This window comes from Geospiza fortis, unplaced genomic scaffold, assembly GCF_000277835.1.
Source record: "Geospiza fortis unplaced genomic scaffold, GeoFor_1.0 scaffold221, whole genome shotgun sequence".
Classification (NCBI taxonomy): Eukaryota; Metazoa; Chordata; class Aves; order Passeriformes; family Thraupidae; genus Geospiza; species Geospiza fortis.
Window position 1 is genome coordinate 1937652 of NW_005054395.1, and position 17467 is coordinate 1955118.

The following is a 17467-nucleotide window of genomic DNA, read 5'->3' on the forward strand; positions in this document are numbered from 1 at the left end:
GGTGTGCCGGGAGCTGCGAGGGGCCGCCCGGAGCTGTGAGGGGCCGCCCGCCCCCGGCCCGGGCTCCCGGGCGCTGCTGACGCTCGGCGCAGCCCCGCGGGCCCGGCTGTCATTAAACGCATTCGAGGGGCTTTGGGAAGACACGTTTTCTGCTTCAGAGGGTTTCATTTCCGAGGAGTTCAGTTTCTGGTAAACAGGGAGTTATAAAAGTCTTTATGAATCAAAGTCTTTCTTGGAGCTGTAGAAGTAAATATTCTTTCATGGTTTGAGTCATTATACGAGATAACAATTATCTTGTGCTCATTTTCTTTAAGTACTCTTAAAGGTACACCATCTTCCTAAGCTGTGTCAGATGTTTACGGTAGGATCAGACCTTTATAAGGGATGTTGGAATTCCCTCTTAAATGCTCCACAAATGCTCTGGGGAACATCTCAAGGTTAATATCTGAATTGACCTAGACTTTCAGACTTCCAGTATTGTGAAATATCTGCAGAGCTGTTCTGAAGACTCTGTGATCCCGTTCAGTTTTGACCATGTCAAGGCTTCAGAACAGGATTTTTATTTATTTGAAAGGACAGAATATTTCAGGCTTGGATGGCCTTTGAAAACATGGAGATTTAGTGGATGTGTGCCCAGTCTGAGCACATTAACATGCATTTTTGTCTTCTGAAAAAGTTCTATATGAGTCATCTTAAGTCTTTTAAAATTAAGATTTGTGTTGGACCTTTTACAGCCATGCAAGAAGCGGCGAGAGGAAGATGCTTCTGCAGAAACAATCACAAGGTATTTTTCACCACTAACAAAACCAGTGGACAAAGCATTGTCATCACCAAAATCCAACAATATCTTGGATTATTTTAAAAAGACATCTGCAACTGAGAATGCTGCATTCCCAGTAGGAGCTGGAGAAAATAAAACACTGTTGGACACTGATGAAAAAGAGTGTAAATCATCCTTCAAGCCATCTTTAAAGCGGAAGAGAAAAGGGAAGAAAGGTAATTTAAGTAATATGCCAAAAGAAATGAAAGAATCTGAGAATGACCTTGAAATAGAAATTAGTAGTGATGACAGCAGAGTAACTACAGGACTGCAACAAGGCAGTCATGACTTTATTGCTTCTTGTACTCTAGTGGACAAAAAATGTGCAGGAGAATTAGCAGAAGATAACGATCAAAGAGAGAACTTCCCAAACGTTATCCCCTCCAGAAAAAATGCAAAAAACTTGGGTTGTGAAACAAATGGATCAAAAAATAGGATAAAAATATCAAGAATAAGGAAGCACAAAGTAAATACTGATTTGTCTGAAAGCTCTTCATTGGAAAACCAGATTAATGAAACATATAAAAAGGAAACTGAAGAGAAGACAAATACAGTAGCAGAGTGTGATGCTGCTATTGGTGATTCCAGTTTTGAGGTTCGTATGGATGATGGGACATCCCAGGTAAATAATTGTATAATAACAGTGTCATTTGAGGACTTCTTGAGAAGTCAGGGAGAAAATAATGTTGAAGACACAAAGCCAGCAACTGACACTTCTGGTGCTGCAAATAAAATGGATAAAAGTGACAGTGTTAGTGACCCAGAGAAGTGTGAGGAATCCCAGCAGCTGCCACTCAGAACAGTGACTGTCCTTGCACAAGTTCATTCCATTCCCCCCAGATTATCTCCCTCAAATAAGGAGCAGAAAGGCTCTAGGAAAATAGCTTCCATTTTTTTGAAGCAGAAGGGACGTGTAGGGGAAAGAGAAAGCAGCCCAGCCCTCTTGGACAGTGAGCAAACTGAACAGGTGACTCAGAAAAGAAAATCCAATGTTGTTATTGAGGAGGAGGAATTGGAGCTGGCTGTACTGGAGACTGGAGGGGCAGATTCTCTGAGGCCAAAATGTACTCAGGAAGAAAAGCATCAGTTCATGAAAGCTTTTAGACAACCAACAGCAGATGTAACAAAAAGTGGAGTTAAAAAGGCATCTGGAAAACAAAAGCAAGCTGCTGCAAAGTCCTCAAAAGAAAAAGAGGGATCTGAAGATGTCATTCCTTCAAATAAAGGATTAGAAAGCGGGGTACCAGAAGATTATGTGGACAAATGTACACATTCTAAACCTAAAAGCAATAGAACTAAACCCAGAAAATCTAGCAAGGTTCAGAAAGAAGGAAGCAGAAGAAAGAAGGCTTCAGAAACTAAGGAAACTGATGTCTCTAACACCAGCAATTATACTGGAGAAGAGGATTCAGGTGCTAATGTTGTTACTGTGGAAAACAACTTAGATGTAATAATTTCATCAAGTCCAGAAGTGAATGAGTTAAGGAGGAGTTTAAGGCAGCAGAAAACCAAAACATCAACAAACGTTACACCTAAAAAGCCCAAGGCCAGAAGTGCCTGTTCTGCAGATGAATTAAGTGCCTGCCCATTAGAGACTTCCACCCCAAAAGCACACAGACAATCCTGCAAGAAAAGCAACATGTACAGAGCTGAGGTGATTACTGTGCCCTTTGATGGAAACAGCCCAATAAGGTAAACCTTTTAGAGTATATTCTGCCTTTTTGCCCATTAATTGTATGCAAGTATTTGAAAGCAAGACATAAATATTAATGGACTGTATATCAAAGTTGCATGGATACTGATCATAGTGGGTAAAAATAGAGAAGAATCAAAACTGACTATAAATGTGTTTATACTAAGACATCAAAAAAAAAAAAACAAAAAACCAAAAAAAATCCCAACTAAACAACAAAAAAACCTCATTCACCAGTTGGGGGATTGCTTCTATTTACAGCACTGTATTTTTAAAGGCTTTTGAAAATTAAATTGAGAGTAACATTTCCCTTTATTAACCAGTGATAATTTCATAATATTTTTTTCCCAATTAGAATGAGGTTTACACGTATCAAGGCAGCTACAAAATCAAATAGAGCTGAAGCAGTGAAAAATGAAGAGTCTCACTCCAAAAACACAAAGGTAATTTATGTAACGATTGGTGTCAGTATTTTGTCATTTCCTGTATGGGTATAATTGTGGTGTATTCAGTATTGTGTAATAATCTAGTGTAATACAATATGACACTTCCCAGCTGCCCTATGGAAAGGGAATATACTCTGATTTATGATGAAATTTGAGATAGTTTCCTGTACCTTAGATCTTAAAACATGTATTTTTAGTAAAAATCCACCTTTCATAACAGAAAAATCCCATAGAATAGCATGCTCCTGAGCTGCAGGATGGGATACAGAAATGACTGGATGTGGCACTTAGTGCCATGGTTTATTTGACAAGGTAATGACTGGCCAGAGGTTGGACTTGATGATCTCAGAGGTCTTTTCCAACCTAAATGATGCAGTGATTTGTGGTAGTGTTTGGGCACAGCAGAACAGCTGAGACTTAAGAATGTCACTGCCCATATCAGTTCCATGAAAAAATTGGGGATCTCCTTGCAGGGCTTTCACTCCCTTTGGAGAACTGTTGATACCATGTTGGTTTTCTTGTTCTTTCAATTATTTCATTTTCTTTTTGATACCAGTGAAAGTTTGCAACAGTTACCTATTTCTATGAAAGCGAAAAATTATGTTTGTATGCCAAGTACTTAGTGAAGAGTGCTATTAATTGCTATTTCAGTTTTTTTGTTCTTTGTTAACAGATAAACTCCACTTCTAAAAACAGATCTAAAGCAAAGCAGCTGATTGAAAAAGCAAAGGCCATACAGCAGAACAGATCCAAAGTGAGTGAAGACTCAGCAGCTCCTGTGAGGCGCTCGTCTCGACAGCGAGCTCTTGCTGAGAAGAAGAAATTAGAAGAAAGTGATGTAAGGCTGTACTTTGGGGGGGACATTTTTATATATTTGTTCTTGATATAAGCAGCACAAATGATTCCTACTTGTTCTTTACAAGAAATGTTTGCAAGCTAAGGTAGATATCTGCAGTGTATTGTTAATAAAGGAGGAGAGGTTGAGTTTCCTTTCTTACTTGATCTGCTTTCCCTCTAGGAATCAGTAATAATTCTGGGTTCAAACATGGACAATGTCACTGCTACAGAGCAGAGTGTGAAGGAAAAGAAACTTCGGAGCTTAAATGATGTTTTGGGGAAGAAGTCTAAAAACTTGAAGGTTGCAAAGAACTCAAATGGTAATTGAGTTTTACTGAAGGTGTTTATTTTTTATTACTGACTATTGTAACTTTATTTCATAAAGCTGCCTTTGCAGTATATTAATCTTTTCTTCTGATTTATCTTGTATAATATTCCAATATATACCTTCCCTTTTTTTATGAATTAATAGTGCAGAGGTTATTTACATGTGTTGTTTTGCTTTTTCTTCATTCAGGGAAAACTGTTTATTTGAAAAATTGTCAACATATACCATGTATTGTTGTGTTTCCTTTTTTTTCCTAATGGTAGAAAATAGCAGCTATATGAGGAAATAATTAGAAACAAAGCTATAATGAGTTTTGTTAAAATACTCAACTTTCCCTTAAGGAAAGGAAATTTCCTGATGATGTTAAATGGAACATACTGGTAGTTAACACAGAAGTAAGGTTAGAATCTTGTATGAGTGCTAATCTAATAATAGTTTTTTTACCTTTTTAAAGGGAAACTGAGATGTCCACCTTCCTGCCTGCGCAAAAATGCTCCAAACTCTGCAGGTGAACCAATTGTGATCTTTGATGAAAGCAGGTCAGTTTTCAAGAGTGCAGTTGCTTAAAAACCAAAATACGTTTCAAGGTTATTTTAACATTCTCTCATTTTACAGATTTAAATACATTACTGAAATGTGCTATAAATATTCATTACTTTTATACTGGTTAGTATTTTAATCCGCTTGCAAAATTTTAGGGTTTCTTGGAGAGTTCTTCAACCATTTTAGAACCATATTAGATGTCTGGAAATGTAGTTGGTGATGATTAAAAAGAAATCCCAAATTGCATATAAAAATACAAAACCAAAGAAATTTTTTTTAGATTAAAATTTTTAACACAGAATTAATTTCAAACTAACCACATTAAAATTAATTTCAGCAGTTCTGAAAGACTCTTTTCAACTCATTTGGAAGACAATGTGATTAAATTCAGCCCTGTATAGCTGGAAGTTCTACTAATTCTATCTTCTTTTCTTTCTTTTTCTTTTCTGTTTTCATTAAAGCCAAGATGCATCTGAAAATTCTCAAGATGGTGATCCATTCAGAGCAAAACGTGAATTCCTGATGAGTGGATTGCCAGAGTCGCTGAAAAGGCAGATTGCAAAGAAGGCAGCAGCAATGGAAGCATACTCCCTTGCAAGTTCCTGTTTTAAGACTGTTGTCCATGTACAGCAGAAGGATGACTGTAAGCTTGTGTTAAGTTTTTGGGTTTTGTTCAAATATACATAATAATTTCTGAGGAATCTGTGCAGAAAAGAAAAAATTTGAACAGCTTAGGACTGGAATAAGTGGGAGTTTCCTCTTGTTTTGTGTCTCAGTAAGAGAACAAAACTTGAAGCTTCCAGTAAGATGTTTTTGAATACAAAATTTACAAATTGAATTGATGCTAAAGTAGTCTATACATACATGGGTAAGGATGCAAAATTCTTTATACTTAGTCAAAACAGTTGGTCTGTTAAGTTCCAATTTGGAGAATAAAGATTGTGTTGGACTGATTTGGGCAGAAACCATTTCCTTCTGACAAAGGCAAAAGACTTCACAAAAGAGAGAAGACCAGCCCATTTCTTTTCCCTAGGATAGAAGTTAACTCTTGTTTTGTTTTTGATGGGGGTTCTTTTGTAGGTTCTCCAATGTGGAAATTGCAATCACCATCATGTCCTCTATTAACTAAGCTGAGGGAACTGAGTACTGAAGTCACCAACATCACAAAAATCACTCTCTCACTTGGTGAATTTTCCACTGTGAATTCAAAACAAGCTGGAAATGGTTCTGCACCTGTGGTGAGTACTTTAAAATTCAAATCATTTTGATACCTGTTTGGAGTTATGTTTTTAATAAATCCTGTTGTTTGAATTTGTTTCAGTCCTGTAATTTGTGGGGTTTTTTTAATTTCCCTGTGTATGAGTTACCCATTTTGCATCTTACCATTAGACAGTTCTCATCAGTTTCTGTTAATCTCTCCATTTATCAAGCTATGACCAGTTTAAATTATGCAAAGCATACTGTGTAAATTTTTGAGTAATTCTTTGTGTGTGTATTCCAGCTTTCAGGCCACCGACCAGCTTTTCCTGAGGCATTCAAGAAGGATTTGCTAGATGAGATTGTGGCTTCTAATCCTCAGTTTCCAGTGAGAAAATACTACTCCAGGTTCCTGAAAAAGCAAACAGAGCGGTTGGCTTTGGAAAATAGCACCCAAGGTTAGGAATCTGTGTAGGGAGAAAACCACCCTCACTCTCTCTGGCATTAAAAAATAACTGGGAATTTTAAAAAATATATTACTGAAGGAATACTGTTGTTGGAAATACATTGATCCTCACATTTTAGGTTATTTTGACCAAATTCTTCAAATGTGGTTAAAGCAAATGTACAGTAGTAATGGACTTGGCCTGAAATTTTGAATGGATGCAATTTTTTTTTTCTTAGAAATCAGAGATGGCACTGCAAATCTTGATGCAGTTGAGAAACATCCTGACAATTGGAAGGAAACAAAGAGGAAAAGGAAAGAAACAGAAGATCGCAAATCAAAAAGAAGAAAACAACTTGAAGGTACTGAGGCTAAGATGAAATCAAGAGTTTCCAGGAGCCTTATTCCTCCCATATCTGGAGAAAAACAGGCAGAGACAGGACAAGCCACACACTTGGGAAAAAACAAGACCCAGAAACCAGATAGTGTGACAGAAGGCAGTGGTTGTTTATCAGATCCAAGTGCACTTTCAGGTAACTGCATTTCCTGTCTCATTTTAATCTTTCCATTGAGGAAGGGTATGTGTGATCTATGTCAGCTTTCCACTGTGATGCAAAAATCAAATCTAGTCCTGATACTCTGCTAGATGTGATCAAGTCTGTTGCATGAAGAACTTTAAAAATGGACAATATTGTTTCTGTAGGTGTGGAAAAGGAAGACATGCTCTGGACAGAAAAATATCAGCCTCAAGATTCCAGTGAACTTGTAGGGAACAAGAAAGAAATTGAAAGGCTACACAGGTCAGAAGCTGGAACATGGATCCATTCCTAAAATAACTCAAAACCTTACGTTACTTGATAATGCTCAAGTACTGAGAGAGCAGTACTTGTCTGTACTTCCCTACAAGCATCCTGATCATGACCTTGCTGTACTGTCTGCTTTTCACATGAATTTAGCACTAAATTCCACCTAACACATTGTGCTTTCAGTTAAATTTTCTGTGTGTGCTTAAGTTACTGGTGTGGCTCTTACACAGAATTTAAAGATTCATCTGACAAAACAACACTGAATTATGAGTGAATAAGTAGTTCACCAAATGACTTGTTTTTATACCAGTCAACTAACAGAATGTAGAATGAAAAAGGAAACCTTTTTTACAGAAGAATCAAATCCTGAGCATTTTTTCGCTTTTATCTGAAAGGACTTGATAGATTTCTGTGGGGTAACAAGTGGCTGATGTCCCCTAGTTCTGTTCTGTTCCATCTTAATTTGGTTCACTTAATTCACCAGCAATTTTATTCTTGTTTTCATTCTTTCTTTTATAGTTGGTTAAAAGAATGGAAAAAGAGAGCTGATTTGGAAGAAAAACGAAATCAGAAAAGGGAAAAGGAGGACAAAGAGCTAGAAGGTACTGATAGAATTAATATAGCTTCTCTTTTTTTGAAAGTTGGCAAAAAATAACAGTAATCCTTTATTTTCTTTTTAATAATTCTACAGATTCTTTAAGCAGCCTTGACTTTAAAGATAGTAAATCTGATATTGAGGAAGAGACAACCCTTTGCAATACAGTTCTGATAACTGGCCCACCAGGAGTGGGGAAAACTGCTGCAGTGTATGCTTGTGCTCAGGAGCTTGGGTTTAAGGTTTGTGGAGTTCTTTCTGTCCTCAGTGCATTTTTCTTATATATAGCTCATGATACGAAAGCATTTGTAATACAAGATGTCTACAATTTAATTTTCTTTCTTTTTGTAAATTCAATACCATTGCAGATATTTGAAGTCAATGCCTCTTGCCAGCGTAGTGGGAGACAGATATTGTCTCAGCTGAAAGAAGCTACTCAGTCTCATCAAGTGGACAAAAAAGGTGTGAATGCACACAAGCCTTGCTTTTTTAACAGTTGTAGCACTACCAAGTCACCAAGTAAGTGTTGTGTTCTTATGTGGGGTTCTTTGTTTGGTCTGAATTACGGGGTGGGTTTTACAAAGGGGAGAAGGTTGTTAAAGACTGAATTCCCAAAACAAATTTTAGATATCAGTTGTTTTTAGAAAGATGGCAGATTTAGCTTACCTGGCCATAATAGTAAGAACTGGTCTGTTGGTTAACACAGCTACAGACCAAATGAAATAATGACTTTATTAAAATACTGACTCTTGATTACGTTATTTCTGCAGTGGTGGAGCAAGTGCTGTGGCATTTGAATAGAAAGTTGAACAGAAAGCTTTTCCTATAACAAGAGAAAAGGAAAACAAGCAAAAAATCAGCACAGTAAACCTGTCATTTGCCATAGATAAAAAATGGGTTTTACTTTAAATTTGTCTGAGAAATATCAGTTTGACATTATATCTCCAGATGAAGTTTAATATAAAACATACCTTGCAGAAAAATTGTATTCTCCAAAGAAAGTTATTTCTCCAAGAAAACCGCCACTGTCACCCAAAGGAGCAGGATTAAAACGAAGCTTGCCCTCTAAAACACTTACAAACTACTTCAAAATTTCTGCCAAATGTAAAGGTGTTGATGGAGAAGCAACATCTGAAGAAAAAACTGGAGGTAGGTATTCCTTTTTAATAACAAATTACCTTTGGAGGTGGAAATGCTGCACCATGTACGTAGCATGTATGGAGCTGTGTGGAGAAAAGAACAGATTCTCTAAGCATTTGATACATGGGGGATTTTTGAAGCCAGCACGTGGAAAGCGTTAAATGGTTTCACTCCCTTCCTGCTCAATTATTCATCCATCTGCAGGAAATACTCAGAATTCACTGGAAGTAAAGAAAGATACTCAAATTACGTCGATAAACAAAGAAGAAGGAGGAGAACACAACAGGAAAAGTGCAACATCTCTCATTCTTTTTGAAGAGGTAAAATTCACATGAAATATACTATGACTGTTCACAGCTTGTAACTGCTGCTCAAGCTATTGATGCTATGTTTGTTTCTGTAGGTGGATATAATATTTGATGAAGATGCAGGATTTCTAAGTGCAATAAAGACATTCATGGCAACTGCAAAGAGACCTGTGATTCTTACCACCAATGGTGAGTAGTGTTTGTGACAGTAGTTAGGCTTTACAGACAGAAGAGCCACTTCTAATTAGAGGCTGTAAATTGTGATGGTTGAATACTGCTCCTAAATGCAAAATTAAATGACTGGAGACTGTAAGGCAAGTATTTGAGTGTTTGAATAAAGGTACTGGTTGCTCTAATTGATAAAGAAAATAACTAGGTTTGACATAATGTCATGACAGTTCACTGATCTCTCTTTATAGATCCAACATTCAGTTTAATGTTTGATGGCTATTTTGAAGAGATCAACTTTAAAACTCCTTCCTTGGTAAGTCTGGAAATGCAGGTACATCCTAAGCAAGTAATTATCAGCTGATTTCAGTTTGAAATTTAAATGTTGGTGTAGGTTTATATATTTCTGTTGTAACATACTTGTTTGATCAGAGACAGACATGTCTTTGGGGTTTATGTAAGGATATGTAGGATGTATTTATCTTTACATGTAGGAGCTGTTTTACTGGCATGGAAGATTTATTTTCCAAACAATTTAGTGGTACTGAGAATTACAATAAGAACATCACTTAATCAATTAATTTGTAGAATGTATTTAGATAAATATTTGATAGCTCTGATCTGGAGGTTGATTATGCTAGTACTGGTTCATTCATTAAAAAGTATAGCAGTTATTTAAAAAGTATTGTGGGTTAATCCTTTAATGTAAACACTAGGGTTCTGTGTAGCAAATAGTTTTATTTGCAGCTATGTATTAGGTGAAAAACCTAAATAAATGAGAATCAGAAGGACCTAAATATTGAGAAGGGGAAATTTCTTAATGTGAAACAGAAAACCTGTTGTACTTTTAGGCGGCAGAGTTAAAAGAAAGAATGCAAGAAAAACCTTCAAAATGAATATAGTTCAGTAAAAGCAAGGTGCAGGTAGCCTCAGGACCATAAGCAGAATATGTTTGTGTGTTTGTTTTTAATTATTTCTAAACTTAACTTAATTCTCCGACATAGGCTACATACATTGGGTAGCTTGCTTTTCCTTACAGGTTTTAATCTAACTGTAATCTAATTTAATAAATTAATCTTCTGTATTAAAAGGCAAACTGTATTACAAGCATAAATAGAATAATTTGCTCTTATGTGACTTCCTGCAGTGTTATTGACAGGGGTTGTTTCAGTGGTCTGTGTGTAACTCTTGTTTAGATAAACTCTGTGAGCTACCTCCAAGCTCTGTGCCTGGCTGAGAACCTATGGACAGATGTGAAAGATTTGGCTGCTCTCCTGACCACAAATAACTGTGATATCAGACAAAGTGTCCTGTACTTACAGTTCTGGGTTAGAAGTGGAGGTGGATGCTTGAAAGAGAAGCATTTGGCACCTCATGGTATGTTGTTTTAATTTAATCTTTAAAAAATATCCATCTATTCATATGAATTTGACTAAATAGAAGCATTCTTAGACATGTATGAATGAATGGTAACTTCTTGTAAGACCCCTAAATTTGGGGGGTGGGGGAATGCTTCTGCTATTTTTAGCTACTTCAAAGCCTTGTATTAATGCATAAGGAACTTAATTTTGAGGGTGTTATTGCCTCCTATTATGGTACCTACTATCCATTTCATGTTGTGAGTAGCAGAACTAGGCAAAGAAGGGAACCAGTAGTAATTTTCCTCAGAGTATGCAGTTCCTTATCCATATAGCTGGTAGGCAATTCACCTAGAAGAAGCAGAACTGAAAAAGGGATAAAAGTGGCACAGCTGGCAAGCAGGCAGGGGTAGGAACTTGATCCCAAAGGATTCAGGAGGAGTTTAGGGATATGAGGGAGTGACAGGGAGAGACAAGTGAGGCACAGCCTCCTTCAAAGGTTACTTGGGAAGCAGGAGAGCAGGTTGGTAACACTGACAGCAGTGATGTGGAAATGGGGATGTCTCATTTGAGCTGCTCTGTTCCTTCAGCACCACAGCAAAAGGTGACACAGCATCCTTTGTGCCAGGAATCGAGGCAAAGAGGTGGAAAATCAATTTAATGATGCAGTTGTTCCCTTTCAAGTAAAGCCTGTTATCTCTGTGCAGGAGAAGAAGAGACAAGGAAGGCAGATAATGTCATTCATCCTCCAAAGTCTAAGGATTCCAAGATGGATTTTTCTCAAGCTGATGATTCACATCTTCAGGAGTTTCCAAAATGTGATACAGGCTGTGTAGAGACATTGCTTGGCCTTAAGAACATCCTCTTGCCTTCAGAAGATTTGTTTACATTTTTAAAGGTATTTTTGTAGCTGACTTGGTAATACTTTGAATGATTGCCAGACAATTGAGTGTAACCATCACCAGGAATGGCATCATCTTAAAAGCAAACCTCTGAAAAGGTTTGTTGTAGAAGTTAGAGAATTCTGTGGTTAGGTACATTCTGAACTGGGGTGGTCTCCTACAAACAAAACAGTCCCTCACTTCATAAGCATTAGCCAGGAGTGTGAGATTTTCTGTAATAACATTTTTATTTTTAAGAAATAATTTTAATATGCTGATAGAGCTTTCATATTATTATTTTACAGCACAAAATCACAACTATGGAGGAATGGAATAAATTGATGCAGCTTCTCACAGAATTCCAGATGAAGCATGTGGATTTTGTATATAGCAATCTTGAACTTATTCTTCCCTTACCAATGCAAGTTCTGTCAAACCAGTCTGAAGCCTCAAAGTCTATATTTGAAAGGACTACTGTAGTTTCTTCAAAAGACAGATCTACTGGCAGTTCTTGCTCTAGGAAGAGTAGCCCTGGAAAAAGGTCTAAAAAGACAAAGGTTCAGAAAAGGCTTGAGATATTGGATGATAGTGACTTATTTGATTCTGAGCTGAACTATTCAGCTGAATTCATAACTTTGCCATCAGACAGTCCTAAATCATGTGTCCAAGTGAGTAAAAAGGAATCAAAATTGTTGGTGCATAAAGAACAAAAAGAAGTTAAAACTAAAACCTCAGTAAACGAAAGAAGGTCTGCAGTTGTTTTTCAGTGTCTGAATTCACTGACTGAGTTTGTGGAAAACATGTCCTTCCTGGATTGCTGTGTAAACACTACCATCAGGGAACCACTGGAGTTTTCTAAAAGTGAAGATTTTCATTGGACAAATGCCAAAATCAGAAATGGTCTTTGTGATGAGTTCAGTATAGAAAATACTGATTGGTGGAATTCCCAGAGCTGTAGTGAAATAAAGGCAGCTATTGAAGCACTCAGCTTCACTAAAAGTTCTGTTAATATTTCACAAAATTTGGAATCCTTTTCAACTATCAGTAAAACACCTGAAAGTGATCAGCTGAAGGGACTTACTCTGCCTCTCTCAAACACAAGGAATTGCATATCCTTCAGTCAGGCAGCTGATTCAAGGTAAGACTTTGTTAATATTTCTGGAGTGTAATGCAGTTATTTGTCAAGCAGAGCATTTCCCAGGGTGTAGGACTGTTTCAGATTTGATGTATACACATTCATACCATTATGACACTGTGCCTGAAAACACTGCAATATATTGTTCATTGTGCTTTTACAACCTTAAATTAACTTCCTGTCAATCTGCAAAAAGTGACTTTTCTTGAACAGCCTGACTCTGATGTTGTTCAGGAATGCTAACCTTAGTCTAGTTATTTAAAAAATGGACAAACAGCACCACCACCCCCAAAAGAATAACAGAACCCTAAAGGAATGGCTTTTTCAAGACAGATGGGATTCTGCAACTACCAAATGTCACCTGCTCCTGCAGAACTCATGTTAAGTGTGTTGGTAGGTGTTGCTTGATGAAGACCTAACAAAATCCAAAGTAAATTCTTTGTAGTAACTTATGCTAAAAAAGAATAACCTTTAATACATTGTAAAAGACCAAAGAATACTATCAAGTGTGGGTATGAAACATTGTTTTTGACATAAATAAATCATCATAGGTAAAATTGGCACAATGGGTATTTAAAGCCCATTCAGGGGTCTGAACAGGAAAATGGCTTAGAGCCTTTCTTCTGTAAATCAGTACCCAGAGGAGCAAGGGCAGAATGGATCAGACCATACGTCCTGTAACCAAGTTTGTCATGGGTTAGACACTGGACCTGACACTGATATTCTGGCAAATACCAATTGCATAATGCTTTTTATTTTTGAAGACCACAGATGCCTTCAGTTGTGGTTGTACTGAACCTCACATCCATATCTAGACTGAAGAGCTCACCAGATCAGACTCCTGATTAAGACAAGAGCTTCGGCCAAACAAACTGCTGGCCCTGATGTTTCTGTCCAGGTGCAGCTTTGTGATGCTGTGCAAGCAGCACACAATTAGAAGCTGCAGACATCTGATCCATTGGGATGCACTTCTGGATATCAGTTTAATGGAGTTTTAAACCAGGGGCTTTGATCCTAAAGAAATAAAATCATCATTGTGCATTCTTGAAAAAGAAACAATAAAGCTTTGTTCTCTGTTTTAGCATTCACAAAAAAGCACAGAAGAGGCTGGCTGTCATCAAAACTGTATTTTCCAGAAGTCCTTTAAACCTGGGCAATAAGCAAGCCAGTACCCTTGAATACCTCCCCACTCTCCGCAGTATCTGTAGGTCTGAGAAGCTTAAAGAGCAAGGGAAGACTAAAAGAAGGTAAGTTTGGGGTTTCCTAAATCTTGCTACATTTAATTATAGAAGGTAGTTAAGGATTTTAATAAAATATTTTGTCAAATAATTCTAGGCAAGGAAGGTGGACATTTGTCTCTCAAAATAATAAAAATGTTGCCTTATATTTGGAAATAACTTTGTTCCTTTAACAATCTTTTTTACTTCTTTTAATAGGTTCTTGCATTATCTTGAAGGGATTCATCTTGAAATACCCAGACAAACGATAAATGGTCTGTCTTTGGACTTCCCTTAAAATAGCCAACACCAGAAATACTTTGTGCCTAATGGTGGTATTCTCACCATAGATTGTTTGGGGTATTTTTAATTACCACATTATTGTATATTCAGAGTCATTTGTATATTAAATTTTTATAATTATTTAAAATAATGTATATATCTGTTGTCATTATACTGCTCTCCACAGCTGACATGTGGGTTTGTTTGGTGCTTGTCCAGTAAGGGCATTCATAATATTAAATGCACAAACTATTCAGTGGGAACTTCTTGCTCTCTTTCTCTCTAATTTGTGGATCACGTAGCAAGAAGTCCTTTTGTAACAACCAACTGTCACAACTTCCACAGCAAAGTTGCTGTTTTCTGAGGCAACTGTTTTGTTCAAACAAGTTTGTTTCTGAATTTGCAGCTAAAATGATAAATAACTCCAGATGGGAGGGGGCACAGAGAGGGTGCAACAAGTCCTCCAAAGTCTAAATGACTGAAAGCAACTCTTCACTTTGACCATAGGGAACAAAGTCCTTACAAAGCACTATGCCTCAATGTACATATATTTGTATACATTCCTTTCATTGTTTACAGCTGTCAGATCTGCATGTTAATCTCCTAAAAAGGTAGAGAAATTTTTACTGTAGCTCAACATGGTCTCAAGAGATTTAGGCAAGATTTTGTAAATAACAATTATCCCAGCGTTACTTTGGGTACAGGAATATTTAACTACTTCTAGTCTTGTATATTGTGTTCTATTCTTAAGCTTCTTTTTTTGTATTTGACAAGACTTCAGCCTGATTATTTGTGATTGAACCCGTTTTTATATGACAATAAATTTGTGAGACTTTGCTACAATCTCAATGTTTCTGTTGCATGAAAGGTAAAAGTCCTGAAACATATTTTTAAAGGATTTTAAAACTGGAATTAGTTCAGCCATGAACTTTCCTGTCTTTTCTTTGCAGTTGGACTGTTCTTGTTCCTCAAACTGAGTCAGACTGCTGCCATGCAGTGGTGCTCCACTTACCTCAGTGTCTCTGTAAAAATAAGGAAGGCATTTCCTGGTTCTGGTCTCATCTTACATTTTCCATGTTAGTTAAAGATGTTCAGGAATTAGAAATATTTATGGAAACAGTAAATTATTTTAAACTTCTGCATTGTAGATCATTTTATAGTTTACTCTTTCCATTGTCCAGAATTATCAAAATAACAGTGGTGACTGTTAAAATCTTCATGGCTTGATTTTTTTGTATCAACAGTCTATGCTTCTCCTGTATGATTTGTAAAAATAAATAACATTTTTAATTTTTTTTAAATAATAAAGTAAAAGTGTATCTGTTCACTGCTTTCTAAGGGCACTATCAATCTAACTAGATTACAGTGAAGACCTCCATAAACCAGAAACAAGTCCTATAAAGCAGTAGTGTTTTGGGAAATTCAGGGATAATTTGAAAGACCCAAGTTAGAAAGCAGTGAGAGACAATTTACCTTCTTTTGAAGTCAGCTCTGGTTTTAATAACTGCCTTAAGAAGTTGTTTACAGAATCTGCTGTGGTGTCCACAAGGTAAGGTGGAATTCAAGTATTTCCCTTCTTGATCAGACATTTACCACATGAAATCACTTTAAGCTCTGAATGAAGGATAATCCATGTGTGATAATTTGAGTTCTAATAAGTTAGCACCTTTGGATTTTTATGCATCAGGTATAAGCATCTTTTGTATGCTAGAATAAAGCAAGTTTCCAGGAGGGATGGGCTTGAGGGAAGAGGGACCTGGGGCTGGTTTTGACTAACTCTGCTTAGAAGGAAATGCTTCACAAGCTCCATTCCAGTACTGTGAAATTTGCCTACTTTTGATGCAAAATATTTTCCTGCAATAGTTTGGGCCCTGGTTAGTCCTTTATGTACTGCCCCTCCAGCTAACTTCTGTGTCTTGAAATCAGAAGTAAAAACAACCCTGGAGTTTCACAATGACTCTCTCCCATTCAAGCAGCAGTTATTAGTAGGTATACAGCAACTTAACACCAAAACCAACAACATTGTTCTTGGGGAAATCTCAACCAAGTTTCAAGCTTTTTTTTCTCTTTACTGTCATTCCAATATTGCTTTCCAGGATGTAAATTAGGTGACATTATTCTACCATCCCATGAATAATGTAGAAAAAAGCAGTTAGGGTTGCAAGAATGAGCCAAAGGCTTAGACTGTGTTAATGCTACTGCATAATAGAAGTTTGAGGAGGGAAGGACCCCTTAAAGAGCAAGACCACTCCCCAAATGTCATACAAAATGTCCCTTTTATTCCACAGGAGTTGTAAGGACACTACAAAAATTAAGCTAGCAAAAAGCTTTGGTCTATGGCTTGCAAGATTACCTGTGGAAAATTAAATCCACGTTTACATTCCAGTATGCAACAGTTCCTAGAGGGAGAATGCTGAAAAGAGATTCTATGTAAGTAGCTGAACAACTTTTTCAGATATTCTGCTGCTGTGTATTTCATAACTTCACAATAGTTACAAATAAATAAAAGGCATAATCTTCCATAAAAGATGGAAAAAAGTTTCAGTACTTGGAACTGCTAATACATGTCTAGTGTAGCGTTTATTCATCTACAAAATTACAGTGTTTTTACAAGATTGTAGATAAACTTCACTAAAGAAGCATTGTGTCTACTACTGCACTATAGCAATGCAAATTAAATTTAACTCGAAACTAGAAAAATATTTGAATACCTCAATCTTTTTCTGAATTAATTAACCTTGAAAATCTTTGTCTCAAATTTTTCTCTTTGTCTTTTGTTTTAGGTAAACAGAATATTTGTATTTTGTCTTAGATAAACAGAATATTAAGGCACGACTTTTTGGCATTTGCTTTATCATGGAAGAGGAACACTTTCAGTAGGGTTGAAATGCTGTATTGTCCCTGTGTTGATCTGCGTGGGCAGAGTTTTTCTGGCACTGCTTGGTGTCACCGAGCTCCCTCAGAGCCTGTGCTGAGCGCTCGCAGTGGGGCAGAGCTGCGCTGGGAGAGCGGGACTCGCCTGCCCCGGCGGTACCGGGGCTTTTTCGGTCGATGTCTGGGGCGCCGCTGCCCTTCTGTTCCCCAGCGAGCTTTGTAAACTTTTACAGAGAGCCGGGGCTGAGGCAAACCTGGAGGGCGCGGACGAACCCTCCTGGACACGGCCCCTTAGTAATGGACTGTCAGCGCAGACCTTCCGACTCTGCGGGAAAGCTGCCGGGGACCGGGCCGGGACAGGGACAGTGGGCGGGTGCCCGCGGGGCGCGGGCCG

General features: G+C 37.3%; 1 protein-coding gene across 1 annotated transcript in view; it reads left to right on the forward strand.

Moving 5' to 3' along the window:
* The window catches only part of ATAD5 (ATPase family AAA domain containing 5), a 17492-nt gene extending 1992 nt beyond the window's left edge, over window positions 1-15500 (forward strand). The window contains exons 2-23 of the mRNA XM_031060912.1: window positions 713-2512; window positions 2869-2956; window positions 3633-3797; window positions 3978-4116; window positions 4579-4663; window positions 5129-5310; window positions 5748-5905; window positions 6169-6322; window positions 6549-6842; window positions 7013-7109; window positions 7635-7717; window positions 7807-7952; window positions 8079-8229; window positions 8689-8859; window positions 9055-9170; window positions 9254-9347; window positions 9578-9642; window positions 10523-10703; window positions 11392-11582; window positions 11871-12703; window positions 13783-13947; window positions 14137-15500. Coding sequence (XP_030916772.1) covers window positions 713-2512; window positions 2869-2956; window positions 3633-3797; window positions 3978-4116; window positions 4579-4663; window positions 5129-5310; window positions 5748-5905; window positions 6169-6322; window positions 6549-6842; window positions 7013-7109; window positions 7635-7717; window positions 7807-7952; window positions 8079-8229; window positions 8689-8859; window positions 9055-9170; window positions 9254-9347; window positions 9578-9642; window positions 10523-10703; window positions 11392-11582; window positions 11871-12703; window positions 13783-13947; window positions 14137-14215 — 5437 coding nt within the window. The 3' untranslated portion in view covers window positions 14216-15500. The remainder of the gene's footprint in view (window positions 1-712; window positions 2513-2868; window positions 2957-3632; window positions 3798-3977; window positions 4117-4578; window positions 4664-5128; window positions 5311-5747; window positions 5906-6168; window positions 6323-6548; window positions 6843-7012; window positions 7110-7634; window positions 7718-7806; window positions 7953-8078; window positions 8230-8688; window positions 8860-9054; window positions 9171-9253; window positions 9348-9577; window positions 9643-10522; window positions 10704-11391; window positions 11583-11870; window positions 12704-13782; window positions 13948-14136) is intronic.
* The last annotated feature ends 1967 nt before the right edge of the window (window positions 15501-17467 follow it).